This window comes from Neomonachus schauinslandi, chromosome 5, assembly GCF_002201575.2.
Source record: "Neomonachus schauinslandi chromosome 5, ASM220157v2, whole genome shotgun sequence".
Classification (NCBI taxonomy): Eukaryota; Metazoa; Chordata; class Mammalia; order Carnivora; family Phocidae; genus Neomonachus; species Neomonachus schauinslandi.
Genome location: NC_058407.1, coordinates 19,669,947 through 19,694,586, shown reverse-complemented (window position 1 = coordinate 19,694,586; position 24,640 = coordinate 19,669,947). Strand labels below are relative to the sequence as shown.

At 35.1% G+C, this 24,640-nt stretch overlaps 1 protein-coding gene across 6 annotated transcripts in view; it reads right to left on the bottom strand.

Moving 5' to 3' along the window:
• NUP37 (nucleoporin 37) overlaps window positions 1-23,643 on the bottom strand; it is a 41,743-nt gene extending 18,100 nt beyond the window's left edge. The window contains exons 1-5 of one of the 6 annotated variants that reach the window (XM_021687567.1): window positions 23,631-23,643; window positions 22,133-22,353; window positions 14,029-14,153; window positions 10,786-10,858; window positions 9,186-9,280 (exon numbers count right to left, since the gene is read on the bottom strand). In XM_021687567.1, the coding sequence (XP_021543242.1) occupies window positions 9,186-9,280; window positions 10,786-10,858; window positions 14,029-14,153; window positions 22,133-22,288 (449 nt within the window). In that variant the 5' untranslated portion in view covers window positions 22,289-22,353; window positions 23,631-23,643. Of the gene's footprint in view, window positions 1-9,185; window positions 9,281-10,785; window positions 10,859-14,028; window positions 14,154-19,960; window positions 20,055-20,479; window positions 20,532-22,132; window positions 22,354-22,989; window positions 23,401-23,630 lie in introns of those variants that run through there. The other 5 variants (XM_021687568.1, XM_044914724.1, XM_021687569.1 and 2 more) reach the window with 5 other exon arrangements.
• Between the last annotated feature and the right edge of the window lie 997 nt (window positions 23,644-24,640).

The window sequence follows — 24,640 nt, the reverse complement described above, 5'->3', positions numbered from 1 at the left end:
AGAACAAAGAGTTGAATATTACATAGTGTGACTAGTACACGATCATATAAAAGTTTAGAAAAATCTTGCATCACTTTAAAACTTTTACTCTATTATAATCTTGCATTAACATACTATTTCACTGCATTGAATTAAAAAAGGTCTGCAAATGTGATCAACAGATTTTAGTATAAGTTTTGGATAGTACTTATAAAGACACAGAATCCTTACATTCCATTCATTGGAGGTAAACTACTACCAAACCCAACACAAACTTTATTTATCCCATTCTTAAAGCTCTTGTTATAACTGTGCAATAATTGATCTTGATTCAAAATGTTACAAAAATTACACGGAATTTTAGAAGATAAGCAGAGAATTTTATTTCTGCAATTATTTAACCATAACATTATAATAAAGAATATAAACTCTCCTGATTTCACTTTGTACCTGGAATTATTTAGGCACAGTTTATTTGCTCCTGAATAGGGATTAACCTCCCAAGAAACGCTTGGTTCTCAGTCCCCTTCTCTCTGTTTCCTGCAAGGACTATTTTTAAAATAAATCACATATTTTGTGATCCCCGTTGGGGTGGGGGTGGTGTCAGAGCATTCCATTTTAGCTATGGGTTTTGAAGACTATCAAATGTACATGAACAATGGTAATATGGAAAGAACTTCGCTAGCATGGGGTACACAGAAGACATTTGATAAACATTCTTTTTCCTCTTGTACAATTTTTCAAAAAACAGTACAACTGGCTTGGTGAATATCTTAGGTAATTTAGTATTCCCTTATCCAATGATTTGATTATATTCCTAAAAAAAAAATCTTATTTTTTATATGCTACCCCTCTCCCATTCTTTTTAAAAATGATGACAGCTAGAACATGACAGCTACTAATATCCCATGTTTTATAGACGAAATGAATAGCACATTACATGTTTCTATTATTTTAGTCTTAAACTAAGAATTCCTTGGTTTCTAGAAGCCAATTTTCCTTCACCATAAATTTTATCTAATATTTAAAAAGACTATTGGGGGGGGGAGGAGGAAAGGGATTTACTTCTGACATTCTTTGTAGTTACAGTGAGTACTGGGTCTTCTATTTCTTTTATATCTCCCAAAGTACTAAATGTTGGCTATACTAAACATGTTTAATAAATACTTGTTGATCTGACTTGTTCTTACAGAACGGTACTGTTTTTAATATACAAGAACATCTGTTATTTGGCACTGACTGGGAATAAGATGTTCTGTGTTAGTGAGTTTTTAAAATAATAAGCTTAACCTATCAAATACTTAAATACCATTTTTACCTTCTTTTGGAGGTATGGGATAATTAGTTTTTCTAAATGAATATGCACTTATTTACTTCTCAAATATTATAATAATTTTAACCTTTTGATAATGCTGGGTCATAATTATGAACACCGGTACTGACATCTCCCTGTGCATATGCATATACATACATGTCTATGTACGTATGCATATGTATTTGAATATGGTGGACACGATGAGGGACCACAAAAGAAATGGTATCAAATATAACGCTGAATGGCTAGCAGTGCCATGATTTACCTGCGGATTTTTCTTAAACACATCTCCTGTCAGATGCTTTGTTTGGTGGTGGCAAGATGCTGTGACAGGTACAGACTGGTATTCGTTCCTTCGCCCACTCACTGAGTACCTGCCACAAGGGCATCCTTCTAGATGCTGTGATGACGCTAAGGCGGTAAAACAAGGCTGACCCTGTAAAATACTTTATTAGTGCACAGGCCAGAGTGGTCTCCTCTAGAATAATTTTCCTTATCCTCTACAAAAGTCTGTTTCTCTTCACTCTTCTTCCTCATCTATAAACTGGGCTAATGAAGGATGAAGAAGGAACATGATATCTTCATTTCAAGAACTGGTACTAGAATGTTTTAGCAAAGGTATCTCAAAAATTATAAATTCTTCACAAGCAAAAGGTAACACTTCTGTAGACATGACTCTAACTACATTTCTATCCATTTTATTAAGCCCTACATAATGTTTGCTTTTGATCAGAACACACAGGTAATCTGAATATCTGCCTTTTCAATAATATAAAAAGACTAAAACTTAGAGTGTTAAAGTAGAAACAGCATAATGAGAAGCTAGATTGGAATTGGAATTCCCCTCTATGTAAAAGGAATAACAAGAAAACCTACCACATAAGGTTTTTGAAGATTAAATGGATTGATTCATTAAATGAGAATGAAATTTAGAAATACGTCAAAAGGTGGGGGTGTTTCAAGATAGAAGATATACTTTTTGCAACCTTTGTTAGTATTCCATCACATGGCACAACAGTGAATTATTCTGATATTATCCATATAAAAACTGACTGATTTGCAAGAATGTTATCCTTCCTTAGTTTTTCAACTTGACATTCTATAATTTGTCTTGTGTTATTTCTACTTTGAAATGTTATATCCCTCTTTCATTTTTTTCTATTACTATTGACATGAGTTTTATTCTAATAACCATAGCTTTACTCAGGGCTATGACACTGCAGAACTCCAGATGGCACTATTTACATTGTACCTTATGCAAACCATATCCCTGAAACTGCATTGGCAGCCTTGCCTCTGCCTTCCATTTTCCTGTCATCTTATATTTCTCATATTCAACTTTATTCATTGTAAAGAGGGACAAAGACTATCTCACTATGTCTTCTTAATGTAGTATACGTAAGTACACTGAGTATACACAACACTGCAATGTTATTCTATAACAATTTCTTTTTATAGAAATGTAAAGTACAATTAAGGTACTAAAATTATTTCTGATGGTTTTATACTTTGATAGCTTATATTTTCATGAGTTTAAGACTGTATAGCTGGCATTATAAAATATTTTAAAAGGGGGATATTAGGCCTGATAAGGAACTGCTAACTTAAATGAGAACTCGATTTTCTTATAAACTTGCATAGATCACAGAATACTAAAACCACATGGAAGCTTAGATAAAATTTATCATCTTCTATAACATTTCAGACTATGAGTAACACCCTGATTCACAGTTTGAATTAATGAAGTTATATTACAGAATATAGAAAAGTAAGAAAGATCTAAAATATTTTTAGATATGAATACCATCTTCTCAGAATAAACTTGAAAATAGTCACTCAAGCAGGTGAATGCAGGTACTAGGGCCAGACTGCCTGATATGCCTGTTCCTCTACTTAACAGCAGCTCTATCCCTTTCCACAAATTACTTAGCCTCTCAGTATCCCTATCATGTAAAATGAGCATAAAACAGTACTTATCTCAGAGTTGTTGTAAAAATTAATTAAATTTACATAGGTAAGGTAATTAGAGTGGTAGTTAACATACAGTAAAGCACTCAATAAAATGTTTAGTAATACTTTGCTTATTAATATTGTAATTCATTTGGGCACCTGGGTGGCTCAGTTGGTTAAGCGTCTGCCTTCGGCTCAGGTCATGATCCCAGGGTCCTGGGATCGAGCCTCGCATCAGGCTCCCTGCTCAGCGGGGAGTCTGCTTCTCTCCCTCCTTCCTGCTTGTGCTCTATCTCTATTTCACTCAAATAAATAAATAAATATTAAAAAAAATATTGTAATTCATTTATACAAAATAAAATACCTTTGTCAGTCTTGGAGAAGCCTGAAATTGTTCTGAAATGATTATTCACAGGTTTAAAACTAAGTCAGTGATTCCCCCTGCCCTTCCTCTCCTCTTTCCCCTACCGTCCCAACACTCCAAAGAAAGAAAGAAAAAAAAAATAAGTCAGTGATGACTGAGTACCTAGCACAGTGCCTGGTACACAGGAGATGTTTGATTATTTGCTGACTGAACGAACTAGTCTATAGATTAATTTATTCTCAATACATTTATTTGTTCTTTATAACGAGATAAACAAGTGACAATTTTTTAATCCATAGATTAACATACTAGTATAAGTAAGAACTATCTTCATCCTGATTTAGAGTTTAGCAATTTAAATAAAATACATAACTCTTATGAACCTGTTCAGGGGATAGATTGTTTTGAAAAGATGTCCCTAAGGCCATAAATCTAGCTAATTATAATATTGTGTCTCTCTTGGAAATGACAAAGTCAAACAGTAGAAAATATGTATAGATCAAAATATATTTATTTTAAAAATTATTTTAAGTTGGCACTGAGTCAGAGAGAAATATTTCTTCTGTTCTTTCTAGTACAAAATTTTAAGAATCCATATTATAATCCTGCTCCTATTATATAGTCTCTTTTGTTATGTATGTAATGTAATATTCCTTTGTACAGACTATAATATTTTACATAATAAAGCTTAGTATTTAAAAAATTTTATTGACATTTTATTCACTTATTTTATTTTACTCACCATTTTAACCACTTTACAGGGCACAATTCAGGGCCACTTAGTACATTCACAATGCTATGGAACCATCACCACTCTCTAGTTCTAGAACATTCTGATTATCCCAAAGGGGAACACTATACCCATTGAGCAGTCACTCCTATTCCCTCCCACCCCCACTATTGCTTGCTTTTGAACATTACTAATGTGTGTCCTGTCTCTATGGATTTGCTTATTCTGGAGATTTTATATAAATGGAATCAGAGAATATTTTACGTTTACCTTCTTTTGCTTAGCCTAATGTTTTTTAAGTTTCATCCATTTTGTAGTATGTATCTGTACTTCATTCCTTTTTATAGCTGAATAGTATTTCAAAATATGGATATACCACATTTTGTTAATCTACCCATTTGTTGATGGACATTTGGGTTGTTTCTACCTTTTGGCTATTGTGAAGAGTGCTGCTAGGAATATTCCTTTGTAAATTTTTCTTTGAGCACCTTTTTTTTTTTAAAGATTTTATTTGACACAGAGAGAGACCGCGAGAGAGGGAACACAAGCAGGGGGAGTGGGAGAGGGAGAAGCAGGCTTCCTGCCGAGCAGGGAGCCCGATGCGGGGCTCGATCCCAGGACCCTGGGATCGTGACCTGAGCTGAAGGCAGACACTTAATGGCTGGGCCACCCAGCCGCCCCAGAACACCTGTTTTTAATTCTTTTGAATGTACACCTCAGAGTAGAATTGCTGGGTCACATGTTTAACTGTTTGAGGAAATTGCGAAAATGTTTCCACAGTGTCTATACCATTTTACATTCCCACCAGCAGAGCATGAAGGTTCCAATTTCTTCACACTTTTCCCAGCATTTGTTACTTTCTACTTTTGTTTGTTTTTATCTATCCTTGTGAGTGTGAAGCAATATTTCATTATGCTTTTGATTTGCATCTCCTTAATGACTAATGACATTCAGCATCTTTTCATGTACTCGTTGGTTATATCTTTTCTGGAGAACTGTCTATTCAAGTCCTTTGTCCATTTTGTCTTTATTTTATTGAAGCAAAATTAGCATATAGTGTTATATTAATTTTAAGTGTACAATATAATGACCCAGCAATTCTATCTGGGTTGTCTTTTTAATGTTCATTTTAAGAGTTCTTCATATATTTTGGATGAGACCCTTATCAGTTATGATTTGCAAATATCTTCTCCCATTCTTTGAGTTCCTTTTACTCTTTGACAGTGTCCTCTGATGCTCAAAGCTTTAAATTTTGATGAAGTCCAATTTATATCTGTTTTGTTGTTGTTATATTCACCTTTGGTGTCATATCTAAGAAACCATTGCCAGATCCAAGGTCATAAAGATTTGCCCCTATGTTATCTTCTAAGAGCTTTCTAGTTTTAAATAGATATTGTTCAGGATTTTTTTCATCGATATTTGTAAGGGATGTTGGTTTGCAGTTCTCTTGTGATGCCTTTGGTATCAAGATAATGCTGGCATCATAGAATGACTTAGAAAATGTTCCCTCTTCTATTATCTAGAAGTATTTGAGAGATTGGTATTGATTCTTCTTTAAATATTTGGTAGAATTCACAAGTGAAGCATTTTGTCCTGGGCTTTCTTTGTCGGGAAGTTTTGGTTACCGACTCAATCTCTTTGTTATAGGTCTATTCAGATTTTCTTGCTTTTTCTTGAGTTTTGGGACTTTTGTGTTTCTGGGAATTTACCATTTCATCTAGGTGAATTTGTTGGTGTGTAACTGTTTATAATACACTCTTAAAATCTTTTTTATTTCTGTAAGGTTGGTAGTAATGTCCCACTTTTTCTAATTTTACTAAACTGGAGCATTCTGTCTAGTCAAAGATTTGCCAATTTTGTTATATGAACCAACTTTTGGTGTCATCGATTCTCTATAATTTTCTATTTCTGTTTTGTTTATCTCTTCTGTAATCTTTATTTTCCTTCTTCTGCTACCTTTGGGTTTCTTTTGTTCTTTTTCTAGCTCCCTTAAGGTGTAAACTGAGGTTACTGATTCAAGTTATTCTTTCTTTTCCCCTTCTTTTTTAATGTAGGTGTTTACAGACATAATTTCCCTCTGAGCATTGTTTTGCTGCATCCTATAAATTTTGTTGTGTATTCGTTTTTACTTATCTCAGAGTATTTTCTAATTTCCCTATGATTTCTTCTTCTTTACAGGTTGATATTTAATTTCCACATATTTGTAGATTTTTCAATTTTTCTTCTGTTACTGACTTCTAGTTTATTCCACTGTGGTCAAAAGACACTCTGCATGATTTTAATCTGTCAAAATTTATTTAGATTTGTTTTTAGGCTTGACATATGGTTTATTCTGGAGAATGTTTCATGTGCACTTGAAAAGAATGTATATTCTGCTGATGCTGAAAGTGTTTGGAGTGTTTCATATATGTCTGTTAGGTCTAGTTGTTTGTTGTTCAAATCCTATAGTTTCTTGTTGACCTTCAGTCTAGTTATTCTACTGATCATGTATTTTTTAAGCATGGTATCACCTGCATATAAAACTACTCCCAAGATGAAATAGGCTTTGCCTATGATTGGACAAGGATTTTATTTGTCCAAGGGAACAAGTGAAACATGTAGACCCAAACTAATTGGTAGGCATTTCTTTAGTATAGTGATAGGAATGATTCCTAGGATATAAGTAGCTATTTCCATTGCTCAAACTGTAGTTGCCATTTGGGTGGTATCTTTATTAGTAACTTGGCAATTCTATACCTTGAATTAATGAAGACAGTTATACTGAAATGTTTTTCTCTTGCAGTCTTCTCAGAATTCCTTCTTTCCTTTGTTACTATGAAAGTGTATGATACCCACTATTCTTCCTTAAACTTCTCGATTTATGCTATTTCTTTTAAAAGTCTTATCTATATTGCTTTTGGCCCAAGAGGTTTGACTTTAATGGCAATCAGAACTGTCCTTTACCTCTGTTTGGCGAACTAAGCTGATGAATTCTAAATTTAGCTCCCCAGCTATTGCTAAAATGATGTTATCAACCCCTATACCTCAGTGGCTTACAAAAATAAGCATAAATTTCTTGCTCATGAGTCTGTGGGAAGCTCTATTTCTTAATGCCAGATGGGTCCATATTTGATCCATGCGTTTCTCATTGTGCAACCAGTAGCTATCTAGACATGCTCATCTTATAGAAGACAGAGGACAGTAGGTTAAGACAAACCAGGTAAATCGTTTAAATACCTGCTTGCATCATAACTGCTAACATTGTGTTGGCCTAAACAAGTCACATGGCTAAGCCCAATGGTGTGAGGAAAATCTCCTCCTTCCATAGGAAGGGCGAGGGAGAGTAAGTATTTGCTGAACAATAACATCATCAACCACATAGCAAAATAAGGCAATCAGGGACAACACAGTATGTTTTTTAAAAAAGTTGTATTTATTTAAAGGACTTACTTTGAAGCTAAGCCTTTCTCCTTTTTAGAGTAATAAAGTTCTTACTTTCATAAAATGATGGTAATAATAGAAGGCAGTAGACCTTTTAAAATTCTTATTACTTGACAAAATAAAAAGTTGGCAACCCTTTGTCAATCCTAAAATTTTAGGACAATTTTACTAGTCTACAAAAACCCAAAATTCTACTACAAGAAAAAAGTAATCAGACCACTGAATGTAATCCCAGGTCTCTGGCTATTGTTCACTATTCACAGGCTATTCCTTGGCTTGCAAAGACACTCATTTTCCCTCTTCTCAGGTTTCATTATTCCAAATGCTTGTGATTAGGAAAGTCCATGAGTTAGAGAACTAAAACGTCATTATTTATATCTAGTGATCTAATCTAACTTTTACCTTAAAAATGGTCCCATTCACTCTTCAGTTCTCTATACAACTTGGTTTTGTAACACTCGAGGCCCTAAAATCTTAATGGCATGTAAATCTTTCATGTCCTTGACATGAAAATTTTAACAGGCAGTACATAAAGAATAATGGCCTATGACTCTATAACTTTAGAAAGATGAGCTATTATGATTAAAATTTAAAAAGTAGCCAGTGGCTTTACTTCCAGTGTGAAAGGACACATATTTAATGGTTTTATATGTATACAAGTATTTATGAATACTAATAATTTTGTCATAGTCTTATCAAACATTAAAATTATGTAAAATAGCAGAGCCGTGGTTTTTTTTTTTTTTTCCTCACAGTACTGTTAAAGCAAATGAAGCAATTGGCACTCCTATAGAATTCCCTCATTTCACTCCTGACTCCTCAGCTTATTTCTACCTCCTACTCTTGCTCTTTATCTTGCTCTTTACTTGTGATATTCTCCAGCTTTAGGCACTATTAAAAATGTCATAGCTATCTCATCCATTCCAAACTAGGGGTGGGGTTGAAGAACAGGATATTGAAGTGCATTACATCTACAGAAAACCTTATATAGAGACTTCCAAATTTGTCAAAACAGGAAATTTCCTGTGAGTCTTACTTTAGCAAATGAGATTTGCAATTGATTTTTAAACATTAACTTATCAGACAGGATCTGTGAAATAACTTGACAATACGGCAATTGCCTTTTATCATCTTATTGATCTTACCCAATATTGGAGAATTTGACACAATATATATTTACATTTCATAAATGTACAACTCTACAATAAGAGGCAGAGAGGGAAGTTTCCATTAACTGGGATGAGAACTCAAGTCACCAGTTTTGAAACTCACGTTTGTGCTACGCTTACAATTTAAATAAAGTATGTATCTTTTACAACATTTTATGGAGTATATACAGAAGTTAAATTTTCTGTGATTTTTATAATGTAATTCTCATTAAAATAGGATGAAAATTGAAAAATGTGGTTTTAACATAAGCAACATACCTGCAGGTATGATCATCACTCACACTTGCAATTTCTTGGCCTTCTTTGGGATCAAACACCAAACCATTAATGAAATCTGAATGGCCCTCTAAAACCTGACATAAGGGGAAAAGGTAGTAAGAATACAGGAAAATAATCTACAATATTTCCACCTAATATTTTTACTTCACTGCCTTAAAAGCTTTCACTGCATGCTTCCCTTTTCTATAAATATTTCGTAAGCAATCTGCTACTTTTAAAGCATGATTTATACACCCACTTTTCTGGAAGGTTTATCTTGGAAAGAAGCTGATCATTCAACACATTGCTATTAGCTTGATCTCTTTTCTAGTATGCATTTCTTATAAAAACACACACATACTTTTTTACTGTACCTGTCCTCATCTCACCTCCTCTCGTACTTATTACATAAAGCTTAAATAAAAATTAAAGCTTGAAGAACTTTCTAGGGGCACTGCACTGAAACAGAGCCCCTTCAAATTTTTAACTCATACCTACTGCTCTGCACACTCACTGCCTAATAAATATAGTATGGATTTCACCTTATGAAGTCTTTAATCACTTCCTCAATGTGACTGCCAGCACTGAAGACAAGTTAGTATTAGAAGCCCATAATCACAACAACCCAGAAATCCATTTTTGTTTTGTGGTGAGAACATTTAAGATCTACTCTCTTAGCAACTTTCAAATATATAACCCATACTAACCCTAACCCTAACTATGCACATTATGCTACACATTAGGTTCCCAGAACTTATTTATCTTATAACTGGAAGTTTGGTACTCTTTGACCAACATCTCCCCATTTCCCCCAGCAACTACCATTTTACTCTCTGTTTCTATGAGTTTGGCTTTTTAAAATCCCACCTGTAAGTGAGATCATATAGTATTTGTCTTTCTCTTATTTTACAGGGTTATTTATTATACTAATAGAAAACATATATATAGAACTTACTATGTACAAAACATTGTTCTACCTATTTTATAGGAATTACCTCAGTCAATGCTCATAACCCTATGAGACAGATGCTATGATTATCCCCATATAAGGAACTGAGCACAAAGAAATTGGGAATTTGACCGGTCACACTGTTCTTAACGTGATAGAATTGGGCAGTCTGGCTCCTGTGTCTGTGCTCTCATATGCTGCGCTGATCGTTGGTTCTCTTGAAGTTTGACTCTCAACTCTATGTGTGTTCATGTCTATTATACTCCTACTATACCCGAATGTGAATTTCTAAATCTCCCTCATTTGCTGTGCCTAATATTTAAATAAATGATATCAGATTTATAATCTGTAGTCCTTTATATACTTTATTTTTTAGGTTTTATTTATTTGAGAGAGAGAATAAGCATGAGAGGGGGGAGGGTCCGAGGGAGGAGCAGACTCTCTGCTGAGCAGGGAGCCCGATGCGGCACTTGATCTTGGGACTCCAGGATCATGACCTGGGCCGAAGGCAGTCACTTAACCAACTGAGCCACCCAGGCGTCCCGAATTATATATTTTAATTAAACGTCATTTTAAATTGAGATAAATCCAATTAAAAGGCAAAAATAATGTTTTAAAATAAAGAGTTATGAGTTATATTTGTGAACATACCTTGTATTCATTTTTATCTTGAAGATCTGAAGTAAACAATCTTATTTTCATATCAGCAGCTGAAGTACAAAATCTGGAAGTAAAAAAACAAAACCAACACAAATCAATAACCAGAGCTACAAGCAGAAAGAAGGATGAATCTCACATACATAATGTTAAGTGAACAAAGCAGGACAAAAAAAGGATATTATTATTCCACTTATATGAAAGTTCTTAAGTAGGAAAAATTATATTGTTTTAGGGATGCATACATAGCTAATAAAACTATTTAAAAAGCAAGAAAATGACTGTCATAATAATCATGAGATTAATTATCTTTAAGAGGAAGGGAGAAGGTTGATTAGAGAGGGGCACAGGGGGGACCTTGGGTGCTGGGCATGTTCGATTTCTTGACCTGGGTGATATTACATGGGTGTTTGTTTTACAACAGTCATGTTAAACTGCGCATGTACTTTTTTTGCACTTTTTGGCATGTATGCTCTATTTCATAACATACAAATAAAAGGTAAGAAAAACTAAAAAGCAAAGCTTATCTACCTAATTCTTCTCCTTTGAATTTGTCCCATTACTGTTTTGGGTATTCATGTTTCCCATTCAGAGGAAACTTTAGAACAGACTTGCTACAAGAACATTACTAATGTGAGGTCTCCTACTGTAGATCTCCTCATACTTACGTCATAAGAAATCATTTAAAAATCTCTCTCCAAAATATCATTTCTAAAATAGAAAAAGGCTACTTTAGAAGGTTTTAAAAAGAAATATCTCAAGCAAAAAGGTTTATAAAGTATTAGTAGAAGAGTAAGGCCAAGTTCAGTAAAAACATCAGAGAACAAAGGACTTACAGGGGTCAAAGATTACTTACTAAAAAAAAAATAAATAAATAATGAAAGAATCTTATTAAAAGAAAAAAACACACAGACACACACAACTTTATGGCAAACCTTGTGTTGTTCCACTTTTCTCCAAACTTTGCTGCTTGAGTTTATATGTGGTAAGTGTATTTACACCATCCCTTAATTAAACCATAAAGCCTCAGAGAACATAAGTAAGGTGAAGAGTTACTTTCCAGCAAGTGTAAAGAAAAGCAAGTGGGGATGAACAGAGAGAGAGTAGAACTGAGACAACTAAATGCTAAAGATAAAACACTAGGAATGGATTCTTTCTAGCTGTAAGTTAAAAGTTAATGATGATAAGATAGACACCAAGTTATACTTCAGTCATCTTGATAGATCAATCTTTAGTCATGAAAAAAACAGTATTTACTTTGTAATACATATATATAAAAGTAAAGTAAAATAAGAAATACAAATAGTTTAGTCACAATTGTGTAGTTATTTATGAAAAAAATAGGATACTGAATGTAGAGACGGCCTTTAAAAACGTTTTTGTATAGTCCAAATTTGATATAGTAAATATATAGTTTTATAATAAAAATATATAATTTATTTAAAAACAAAACTGTGCTGTCAGCTTGTTCTAAAAATACTGTCTTTAAAATTGATGGCTGGTTAATATTCTGAATTTATCATATATATTTGCAGAATTAAAGAAAATTTGAGACCACTTATCAAAAAGCAACAACAACAAAAAAGATGAAACAATACAGCATATCCATTAAAAGTAGGACAGGAAAACAGGCACCAAGCAGAACCATGGAAGACTATATAGCTTTCAACATCTGCTAGAGAATGCAGAGACTGACTCGTTTAGCTCCAGATTCTGTGAACACCTTTTTTTTAATATAAAAGGAAATGAACAGCAAACTGGCTGTTGACAATGATACATGTATGTTAACAAGTGCTGTTGTGTGGATTATTCAAAATTCAGTTAGCTAAAACCTGTACAGCTTCTAGAAGAAAAGAGAACATCTTCAAACTTGTAGGCAAATATTCTTTAGATAGGAAATAGAATGCATATGAAAAAGTGCTCAAAATCATGAATCATCAGGGAAATGTCACTGTGGTCCCAACCATAATGGCTAAAATAAAGACTGACAATATTGAAGAGTTGGTAGAGCAAGTTGAACATATCTAGATTATTGGTGGGGATATAAAATGGTAGAACCACTACGGAAACTGGTACTTTCTTAAAATGTTAAAAAACATTCAACCACCCTCTGATTCAGCAGTTCTACTCCTAAGAGAAATGAAATCATGTATCTACTAAGAGCCATATACAGGCAACTTTAGTCATAATAGCTAAAAACTGGAAACTGCCCTGGTGTCTATTTAGAGGAGAATGGATAAACAAATAGTGGTATTTATACCATGTAATGGAATACCTTTCAAAAATAAAAAGAATCACCAGTAGTTATAACATGAATAAATCTCAACAACAAATGAGGCACAAAAAATACATTCTGTATGATTCCACTTATATGAAGTTCTTGAATAGGCAAAACTAATTTCTGAAAATTAGATTAATGGTTGCTTTAGCAGAAGATGGGGTATAAGGATTGACTGGGAAGGAGCACAAAGAACCTTTTGAAGTGACAGAAATGTTATGTATTACCAGCATATGGGTTATACACGCGTATGCATGTCAACACTGGTTAAATGGTACCCTCAGAAGTTGAGAATTTCACTATATGTGAATTATCCCTTAATTAAAAAAAATTAGGTTAGCTCAGTAAGGCTACTATATTGTTTACTAAAAGAAGGCATATCTTTTAGATTTGGTATCTGTGGAAGCGAGGTTAGTGTTTTGAACAAACATTAAACAACCTGACACATATTGCCTTTGTGAAGAAGGCCTCAGCAGGTACTGTCAAGATTTTTCTCAAAAAGGAATTGTTCTTTTCAAATGTTTTCATAAAAACTAAAGCCCAAGGATTAGAATTGCAGTTTTATGTACTGTCAAACATGAAAATGTGATATTGGCCTGTGTGTGCAGCAGTAAGATTCATTAATGACTCAATCAAATTTACTTACTTCAACAGAGTTGTACTTTCAGTAAGTGGTGAACTCAGTGAAGAATCTGTGTAGACTTCAAACGATTCAGGTGAAACTCAAGTAAAGAGCTTTGTAGTCAGGCCCCAACATATACTCAAGGCATCACTGCCATGTTGCGTATTTAAATCACAAATTCAGATAATAAGTCTAAGTTATGAAATAATGGCCGATGTTAAAATATCTAATACTGAAATTGGAAGTGGAGGAAAAAAAAGTCCTTATGATCAAAGGCTTCAGATCACTTAAAACAAAGAACATTAATAAATACTGCACTTAATATTTTTAAACTTACTTGATTACTGGAGGCAATGAATCAAGTCTAGTTTCTGGGCTCCAAGCTATACCATCGACCCTGACTCCATGCTGAAACGTTCGTAGTGTTTTATATTGAATTCCTTCAATATCTGCTTCTTCCTCCTAAGCATACACAGTAAATGTTTTTAAGAAGTTATGAGAACAAACACTATAATACTCTGATTTTACCATAATGAAGATTTTATCAGGAGGCCATATATATTCTTTTGAGAAGTTCAAAAACAGATTAGATACTGAGATTTAACTGGTTCGCTTAACAATGACAACAAAAATAGCTAAAACTGTCTAAGCCTTATGGAAAACTCTCTAGGGCAACTAAAAACAAACAGTAAACATATTTTCACATAGTATTATATATGGCACTATACATATGTAAGATGTTACAAATTGTTCATCTGTTATGGACTATGAATAATGAATATGTTAATACAATCTGGTTAATTTAGTCTTTTGGATATAGGATTCTGGTTTAGGTATTTAATTAAAGCCAGTTTATTTACCTGCTTTGGTACTACTAAAATGATTTCAGTTTATCTTCATGGGAAGATGAGGAAAAAAAATGAATTTTGAAGAGTCATTTAGGTCTGGAAACAGGGATAATCACCTGAGAAACTTTCCCATTATAAAAATAATATAATGCAGCTATCTTAAGTACTTCTGTCCACATCCAAAAACTAACAGCTTCAGTTTGCAGGGCAAAAAGACAAAGTTTAGTGCCTGCACAAGGAAGGATGATTGGAGACTTCTGCATAGATCCAGGTCTTCTAAGGGGGAAGTAGGAAAAAAAAAAAAAAAAAACCCAAACCAAAAGTGCCATGCAAAATATCTACCTTAGGTGAAGGCTAAGAGAGAAAAGCCACTTATGAGAAATCTCTACCATTAGCTGGCCGTAACATGAGTCTGGGGATTGAATTCACATTATGTGCCCCAGAAAATGACAATTGATTTCAAAATGGTCATATGTATGGTAGTGGCCCAGAGCACCTGACAAAGGCAAATTCTCTTTGGATGAACTACCCCTACCCAGGTCTCAAAAAGTTCCCACAGATATAGTTCAATCAAATATGATCTTACACACATGCACTCAAACGTGAAAACAAAGAACCACAAACACAACAAGTATGAGTAAGCAACAAGAGATTACCAAAAATGATTAGGCAGATTTTAAAAAGAACCAAACAAAACTTTTAGATTAAAATATCACGATGGAAAAAAAAAAATCAACGCTTAGAGCAGCTGGGATACAGATTTGAAAAAATTACTCAGAATGGAGCAAAGAGAAGACCAAAAAAAAAAAAAAAAAAAGTTAAAAGGGATTCAGTGAGAAGTTCCACCATGTATCTTATTTGGGTTGTAGAGGAGAGAATAGAGGGTATGAGAAAAAAGGCAGTATTTGAAGAGATAATGGCAAAGGATCCTCCATACTTGATGATGGACACCAATATATGTATTTAGAAAGAACAATACATCCCAGGCAGCTTAAATAAAAAGAAATCTGCAGGCAGATATAACATGGTGCAACTTCAGAATACACACACAAACTCTCACGATACATAATAGCGTGTATGTGTATATACATATTGAGGGAAAGAGGGAGGGAGGGAGGAAGGGAGAAGAAAGCAGGGCGAGGGTGGGGATTTCAGCAACAGCTGCCAGAAAAAAAAGAGGTTTCCTATACAAGAGATTTCCTATAGAAGAATTAGAACCACCATAGACTTCTTGGCACTAAACTTCTCAAAACAACAAATGCATAAAGACAGTGGAATAAGATCTTCAAAACAATGATAGAAAAAACTTTAGGACTATAAACACAACAAAACTGTTTTTCAAGAATGAAGCTGTATTAAAGATATTTTCAGAAAAACAAAAACCAAAACTGAAGCATCAATAAATTCTCACTAAACGATCTAAAGCAGAGGGTGGCAAACTACGACTGGGCCAAATTTGGCCTATGGCTTGGTTTTGTACAGCCCATGAACTGAGAATCATTTATATATATATATATATATATATATATATATATATATATATATATTTAAGATTTATTTATTTGAGAGAGAGAGCGATCTCAAGCAGGGGGAGCAGGAGAGGTAGAAGCAGGCTCCCCACTGAGCAGGCAGTCCTATGTGGGGCTGGATCCCAGGACCCTGGGATCATGACCTGAGCCGAAGGCAGGCGCTTAACCGACTCAGCCACCCAGGTGCCCCCTCATTTTTGTATTTTTAAGGAGTTGTAAAAAACAAAGAATAATTTGCAACAGGTACCGTAAGTGGCTGGAAAAACCTAAAATATTTAGGCCATTTGTCCCTTTATATAAAAAATTTAGTAGTGAACTTTTTCTTGTAGTAAAGGATGTGCTTTCAGGTGAAGAAAAATGACCCCAGAAGGAAGGCCTGAGATGTAAGAACAGTGAGTAAAAAAATCAAAGGCAAGCAGATGGGTTAATCTAAACAAATATTAGCCCTATAAAACACAGTTTGTGGGTTAAAATGAAAAGAAAAACAACTGAGAAATAAAATATGACATTAATATAAGTCTGAAGGGGGTGATGGTAGTTCAAGAGCCAAGAATCCTTATTTTGTTCATGAAGAAGTTAAAGATACTAATTTTGACTTTGTCTAATTAAGTATGCATGTTAAAGTGTCTTTGGTAACAATTAAAAGAAGAGAAACAGCATGCACAACCTCCAAATTATCAGGGAGGAAAACAATGAAAGGAGGTAACAAAACACAAACAGAAGACATAAGAATATGCACATTGGCAATGTTTTCAAGAATAAAAAACTAAAAATAACCCAAATAGCCAATGGAAGAATAGACAGATTAATTATGGTATATTTGCATAATATACCATTCAACAACGAAAACAAATGAATTCCGACATGCAGGAATCTAACAAATACAATGTTAACAGCAACACACTGTAGAAGAACATAATACAGAATAATTTCATTAATACAAAGTTTGAGACATGAAAAATATACTCATTTGCAACACCTACATATATGGTAACTCACCAACACAAAATTTCAGACATGGTTACCACTTGGGGGTGAGAAGGAAAGGCAGTAAGGGAAGAACACCCAGAGGGATTCAAAGGAATTGCTAATGTTCCATTTCTTAGGCTGGGTAGCAGGCATCCAGGAATCTATTTTATTGTTCTTTATACCTTATATAGATAACATATATTTTAAGATACTTTTTATAAACTTAAAATATTATAATTTAAAAATTGTTTGTTATTTAAGTCAATACCCTAACTGGGTCTAGAGACTACAGCAAAATTTTTCATGACAAATTTTCCCAAGGAATCCTCTGTATTAAGTGACTATAATTATCTTTTATAAGTTTATAGAATTATAAAATATCACCAGGGAAAAAAAATCCAGAGCAGGTGAAACTTATTTAATGGAATACATATGTCTACATAGATAGGAATATTATCTGAAGGCCTGTTCTAAGAATTCCATTCATCCTGAATCTAAATGCAGTTTTATCTGTACCTTAATTGAATCCTACTGAATGTGTTGATTTTTCAAGGATAAAATTTTAGTCTTTGGGATCCTAGCAAAGCCATTTCACAAATACATTGCACATGGGTTTTCTCTACATAATTCAGATGCCCCTTGAAAAATAACTTTAAATTTCAAACTTAGAGTTAACAGCAAAAAGTTTTTCCATAAATGAAAACAGGAAATAGAAATGTACTTATCAAGGAAAGAAAAACACTGTCAAGTTTTATTACTTCATAATCTGTGTGTATAACTGTACAGCTAACAGCCAGATATGCCAAGGCAGCAACCACTAAGCAATTTTAAAATAAGGTTAAGAGCCTACTCATAGCTGACTTCATAGTTTGGGTTACATCTATTTTTCCACACTGGACAAATCAATCTTCTAAAAATGAAGTTTTTACCACCAAAACAACCATTACTTTGCTACTGTAACAACAGTGTTGACAATTAGGTCCTGTAATTTGTTACCCAAAGTATATATGGAGTTATTGGGTGGCCATGGAGATCAAGAAATCCCAGGGACTGTATAGCTTGAGCTTTATGTATTCCCAGTGAAACCTTTTTTCCTGGCAGCAATGTCTGCCACTGAGCCAACTCAAAGGCCAGGGTGTGTGTGTGTGGTATAGGCAGAGACAAACGCTATTTTGGGTTTATTTTGGGGTGTAGGCAGTATTGTATAGGCAGGAAATTAAGATACTTTGGAAAACTTGCTACAATATAAATCATTATAGAAGGCTCTGGCGTATTTGAGGTTGGGGCAATGCCAGGTTGATGCAAGGGCTCTTCTAAGGGTTTGAAATCGGCAGGCCCTCTCATCACACCCAGTTAAGGCCAAATACAGAATTTTAGTCAGATGAGACTGTAAAGTTTACCTAGTCCGCTTCTTTCACCTCACACTTGAATTTATATAACATCTGGAGAAAGTTTGCATAACTCTTCTCTGAACACTCTCAGTGACAGGAAACTAGCTACTACTTGGGGGAGCTTATTCAACTCCGGGGGGAGGAGTAGTTCTAATTTGAAGAGCTCTCTTTAACATTAAACCCAAACCTGTTTTCATGTAAATTCTACTCATTGCTCCAAATTCTGCTCCCTGGAATCACATAGATGAAGTCTACTTCAGTGACGCAAGTATTTGGCCACAGCTGATCTTAGGTGAACACACTCAAAGAAGATTCAGCGTCAGTGGTAAAGCACTACAAGCCACAACTTCACTCAGAAAGACTTGACAAATAACACAAAATATATTTACCATTCTGAGTCTTTCCTCTTTCACATGACAGTTTTAAACATTTTAATACCATTCTGAAATGTCTTCAAATACATTATCTCATTTGCATCATAACATACACTGCTGAGAAATGAAGATTAAAGGATACAGAGCTATGCTGTCCAATATGGTAGCCACTAGCCACATGGGATGATTAAGCACTTGAAATACGGCTAGTTCCAACTGTGTATACTTTATAAAGTGCAAAATCCACACCAGATTTCAGACTTAGTATAAAAGTATATAAAAATCTCATTCATTTTTTATGTTGGTTACACATGAAATATTTTGGATACACTGGGTAAAATAATACATTAAAATTAATTTCATCTAGTTTTTACTTCTCATAGTGTGGTTACTATAACACTTGAATTTATATTTGGGCTCACACTATTTCTATTAGACAGCATTGAATTAACTCCTTTTGGCAGTTTAATCATTACACTGATTCATGGTGAACATCCAGGTGACTAAAAACTGTAAGTCACAATTGTCTCTTCTAGCTTCAGCAGTGCAGCATTTTAAGACTTTATTAAATTTTAGCTTGTTCAACTTCGCACATTAATCCAATCTATTAAATACCTGAATTCTAAGCACAGTGTCTGGCATACAACAGGTGTTCAATAAATACTTGTTACGTGAAGTTTATCATCCAAAGCATTAGGTATCCTTCTCAGCTTCATGTTCTATATAAATTCAATGTGCTTGCTTAAATCAAATGCTCTCGAAATTCAAGTCCCCAATTCATTATTGGTGATCCTTTGAATAGACTTAGAAACTTTCATGTTCCCTCTACTCTTTGCACATAGGACTTCTTATAGCAGTTTTCTTACTGCATTGTTTTACACTTAAACATCTAGAGGTCAGGATCTTTGCTTTTTTAACATAGGTATTACCAATTCCCAGCACCTGATTTGCACTTAATACTTGACAAATACATGATACCAATTAGTAGTACTATCATTCAGCTCAAATTTCCATCATATTCAAAAGAACACCATAGAATTATTCTGAAAAATGCTTTGGTGAAATTTAAATCTTCTGTATTGACAGTGTTTTCCTAAGAGTCTTAGAATGAGGACTGCCTTTCCAATAGGAATGTGGAAAACTTTCAATTCAATTTACCTTTACTTTGTTTTCTCTCAGACAAGAGAGAAGCATGAAATTGGATGCTATGGAACTTGAAGATTCTAACATGAGAGAAGAGAAACAATGTTTAATAGTATTTAATTAGATAACAAAATCATTTTAAAGGGAAGTGATAATTTATTATGAATCCCCAAGGGCAAATTAATTTATCATGAATCCCCATTATTATGACTTGATTCTCCTCCAGAACTGTTTCAACCTATCTGAATAGCAGCATCAAAGGAAAAGAACAGGGGTTTAGAAACGGGGTCTACAGCTTGTTTTTTCATTTACTAGTCATATAAATCCCTGAACTTCCTTGAAGTACAATGCAAACTCTATGAGGATGGGGACAGTTGCTTAATTTTATTGCCAGTACTTGGCACAAGAACGTGCCAAGTTAATAAAATCCAATTCTTTCTTTATGTAGTTTGGCTGTTAAGACCTAGATTGCCAATCTGACAGGTCTGAGGATCAACAAGGACAATGTGCATGACATGACAGAGCAATACAAACATTTTTTGCTAGTTCCTTCTTCTCATTGTCTTTTTCTCTCTGCCACTCATCACCTCTGCCTTTCTTTTTTCCTGATTTTTTTCTCCCTTCTTGACTTTCTCATTTCTTAGCTGAACATAAATTAGAGATAAAACATATTTTTCAGTATTTTTTAACACAATTCTGTGTTCAGTTACTAATTTAAAACTAATGAAGTAAAGAGTTAGTGTCACCTGTAGGGAGTTGCTTTACTCTTTTGTGGGTTAGTAGCCTGCACCAGAAAAAACAGTTTTCTCTCAGTCTTTTTCAAGAGTGTGTTAGATTATTTCTCCTAATCATGTGGACTTTTTATGATCCTAACCAAGTAGTCCAGCTAACGTCAGGCTGTTGGTCACTTAGCCTGAAAGCTAGCAATTCTTACCCCAACCCTAAGAGACAATGTGGGACAATGTAAGAGCTCTTGTATTCTACTCAGACACCAAAAAACTGAAGCCTTTAATTCATATTTTCTCCTTAGGATAAATATGCATGCAGTCTAATTTTGCATAACTTTATTTAATGCACTGTAAAATGCTAAACTGCATTTATGATGTCAAAACACTGAGATAAAATACTGAACTGCCTCCTGAGTAAAAGAGGAAATAATAATGTTTATAATAGTACCACTTTAGTGATAAAGTTACTTTAAATCTTTGAAAACTGATCACTGCCAAATTACCTCACTGATTAATCTTGAGAAATATTGTTTTATGAATAATATTCTGGTAAACAAAGGATTAGCCAAGATTTCTGCACTGTTTACACTCTTTCACACGTGGAACTAGCTTTCCTGTGAGAAAACATGGTGTGTCCTCACCACAAAGTAATCTTGCTTTGGTGATTAAATATGGGCTGGTGCTGGGGGGAAACACTGACCAAATTAATGACAGTTAAAACATGTATTTATATATATTTATATATATATAAAACGTGCCAGATGCCTTCCAGGAACTTCACATGATGTACTAATTACATTCTCATAAGACCCTATTAAGTATTATTTTCCTCATTTTTATAGAAGAGAGGTTAAGTACCTGTTCGAGGTCATATAGCTATTAACAGGTAAAGCCAGGCAGGAGTAAAAACCTTGGCATTTTGGCTCCAGAGTTTTAATGACTATGCTAAATTGCTGTTCAGTTAATAGGGTCCCATACTTTGTATACTCTGGATGTATGTATGCTTTAGATGTATAAAAAGTATGAGCATACTAATACAAAACCTGAATATCATGACAGCTGTAAAATCTCCTGGAGGATTATTTTTTAGGCTTGTTTCCTATATCACAGTGGAATGTAGAAAAACTGGATTAAGTAATTCCTTAGGTCTCATTTAATTGTTTTCTCTGTACATACCAAATGTTCAGTTAGTCACAACCTTCAATTACCAGAATATTCCATTTCTAATCACGAGGCAAAAGAGAAGCCTCATAGTCTTTTTTTTTTTCACTACCTATTTAATGTTTGCACAAATCTCAGGCATATATTACTGGAAATATCTTCCTCTGTAGTTCTTCATATCATTTTTTTTCTAACATTCAAACTCAATATGCTTTCCAGGTTTAGCCAGTTTACTAAGGTTTGTCTTTTTAACCAGTGAAATAGCTTCACTGTCATTCACTGAGTTTTGTACACTAACCTGAAATGTACACATGCCAACCACCACATAATTACCGCCACCATAGGCAATTAGGTTTCCTGAATCCCCACTGTCAAAGGGATTAAATTCTACCACATGCACATAATCTTCACAATCCACAGTGTAGGCAGCATTTCTTGTGGCATCTTGCTTCATCTTGTATGTCAATGCTTGAGCAGTTGTAAAAATAAAATAGCCTTCTACTGGACAAGTTCACGAAACTGTGGATTACAGCACAGACATAGTTAGACAGAAACCATCAAAGTGTTAGTCACTTTCAGCAAATGAATGAAAATAAGGACGTGGTATTTCAGATGCCAGAGACAGCTAAAAAAAAAAAAATCAAGTACTTCTTTAAATACTTTATGAATAATACCTGTAGAATAAATCATAATATCTTGTTTAGATTAACTAAAAGAGTACTTGAAGATGTAATTACTTTAGTAGTAAATATACTCATAAAAAATTAATGATAGTTAACATTTACAGAGCATTGTTTGCAGGTGCCATGTTAAGGATTTTACTGACATTACGACACCTAATATTTGCAAACCTAAGCGGAGGCAAACGGTTCCCATTTTACAGAAGAAGAAATCGAAGCTTTAATAGGTTAGTTAGCTGTCAAGCTCGTAAGACGAGACAGCATTTGAAATACTTTACTATGTGTTGGACACCAGTGCTAGAGAAGAAAAACAACCCTCCGCCTCGACGATCACAATATCCGGTAACAGTTATGATTCAGTGTGAAAAGCACAGTAACATAAGCAGATCCAAAATATAAGATCTGGAGAAAGGAGTGCCAAAATGCGTGATATAAAAATGATATTCATAAAACCAGGCACAAATCTTCAACCAACCTGTTATGGCCTGGTGTGCACTCTGGAAGTAGCATTCTCAGATGAGACTTAGGGATCTAAAGAGGTCTTCTCCCCACCCCACCCCACCCCGGCTTAATTGGATGCAGTTGTCCTGAGAATAGTTGGGCACAGTTAACGAACACATAAAGACCTGATAAGTATTTACGGAGAATCAGATGAATCCCACCTGAGGGAGCCTATAAACTAGTAGCCATACGAGTGGGAATCCAGGACTGGACATCTGTTAAGGGTGACCAGCAGGTGGATGCCCTTAGAGGCACAGTGGTGTGGGAAGTGGAAAAGATGCAAGGTCAGGAAACTCGGTCCCCTTATTGCTTGTTAAACTGCCCAGTCTCACTACATTTTCAGGGTTTCACTGCACACGGCGGGCTGGACTTGCCCTCCAAAACTGGAAGGGCAGAACAGGGAGGAAACAACTGAAGTGCCCGCAAAGAGCCCCAACGCCTCTCCCAGACAGGCAAGTCCCGCGAGACCCCGCTACCACCTCCCGAAGCCCGAGGTCAGGGGGGAAAAGAGGTGGGTACGGCTCAGGAGAGAAGGAACTCGCACGAATAGGAAGGGATCGCTGGGCGACCAGCAGCAAAGCAGTGCGAACCCTTAGGTTCCCGCGCGATACGCACCGGGGGCGTCGGGAAGTGGCCAGAAGGAAGCAGGTCTCCGCGGAGGCCGACCGCGGCGCGCGCCGACTCTCCTTCCGGGTCAGAGGGCGGAAGAGGCGATTGGCTCCCGAGCCTTCCCGCGAGATTTAAAATATAACTCACGGCGGACTCTTACAGCTTCTAGACTGCAGCCCGGGAGGACGATTCTTCAGTCCAGTCTGCACCTACCAGGTCTATCCCAAGTGAGGTGAGTCTCATCTCTTGCTTGCCCGCCTGTTACACTTTAATTTGTGATTCAGGCCGGGGCTGGTGAGAGATTTTCGGTGACAACTAAGTGACTGTCTAGTGGCTTTGCTCTGCAGCCTGGTTGGGTTTGGGGGTGTTGAAGAATTCACAACATCTAGTGATGAATAGAGCTAGAAGGTTCTGAAGGATCATCTGCACACTGGAAGCCTGGAGCCCGTAGAGACCTACTTTAGGTTCATTAGGTTGGCAGGAGACCAGGGTTCTACTTCCAAGACGCGCATACTCCAGTTCCACTACTTTCGCCCTCTCCCTGTTATATTCTCCCAAAGAATATTTAGGATCTGCACTCTGACGATGATAGCACCAACGACTGCCTTTTTTTTTTTTTAATTGAGCACCTATTAAGTGAATGGCACTAGGTGGATTTTTACTTGTGTCTGATAGTTTTATGAGGTAAGATATCTTTTATATTTGAGGAAATTTATGTTCATCAGAGATTTTAAATACTGAAGAGCATACATCTTATAAATTGGGTGCCAGGGTGTGGGCCCTAAATATCTGGCTCAAAAATTCTTTTACCATCTCACACTGTCTCTCCAGTGATAATTTCCTGTCTCACAATTTTTGCTCCAGTGCAGTTTGGAATCCAGTTGTTTTTTTTTTAACAAGTATTTATTATCATTGCCACCTTCGACTATTTTTGTATAGGGCAGCCTGACATTCAGAGTGCTTGCATATTCATTATCTCATTGATTTCTCATAACTGGCTGAAAGATATTATTCCT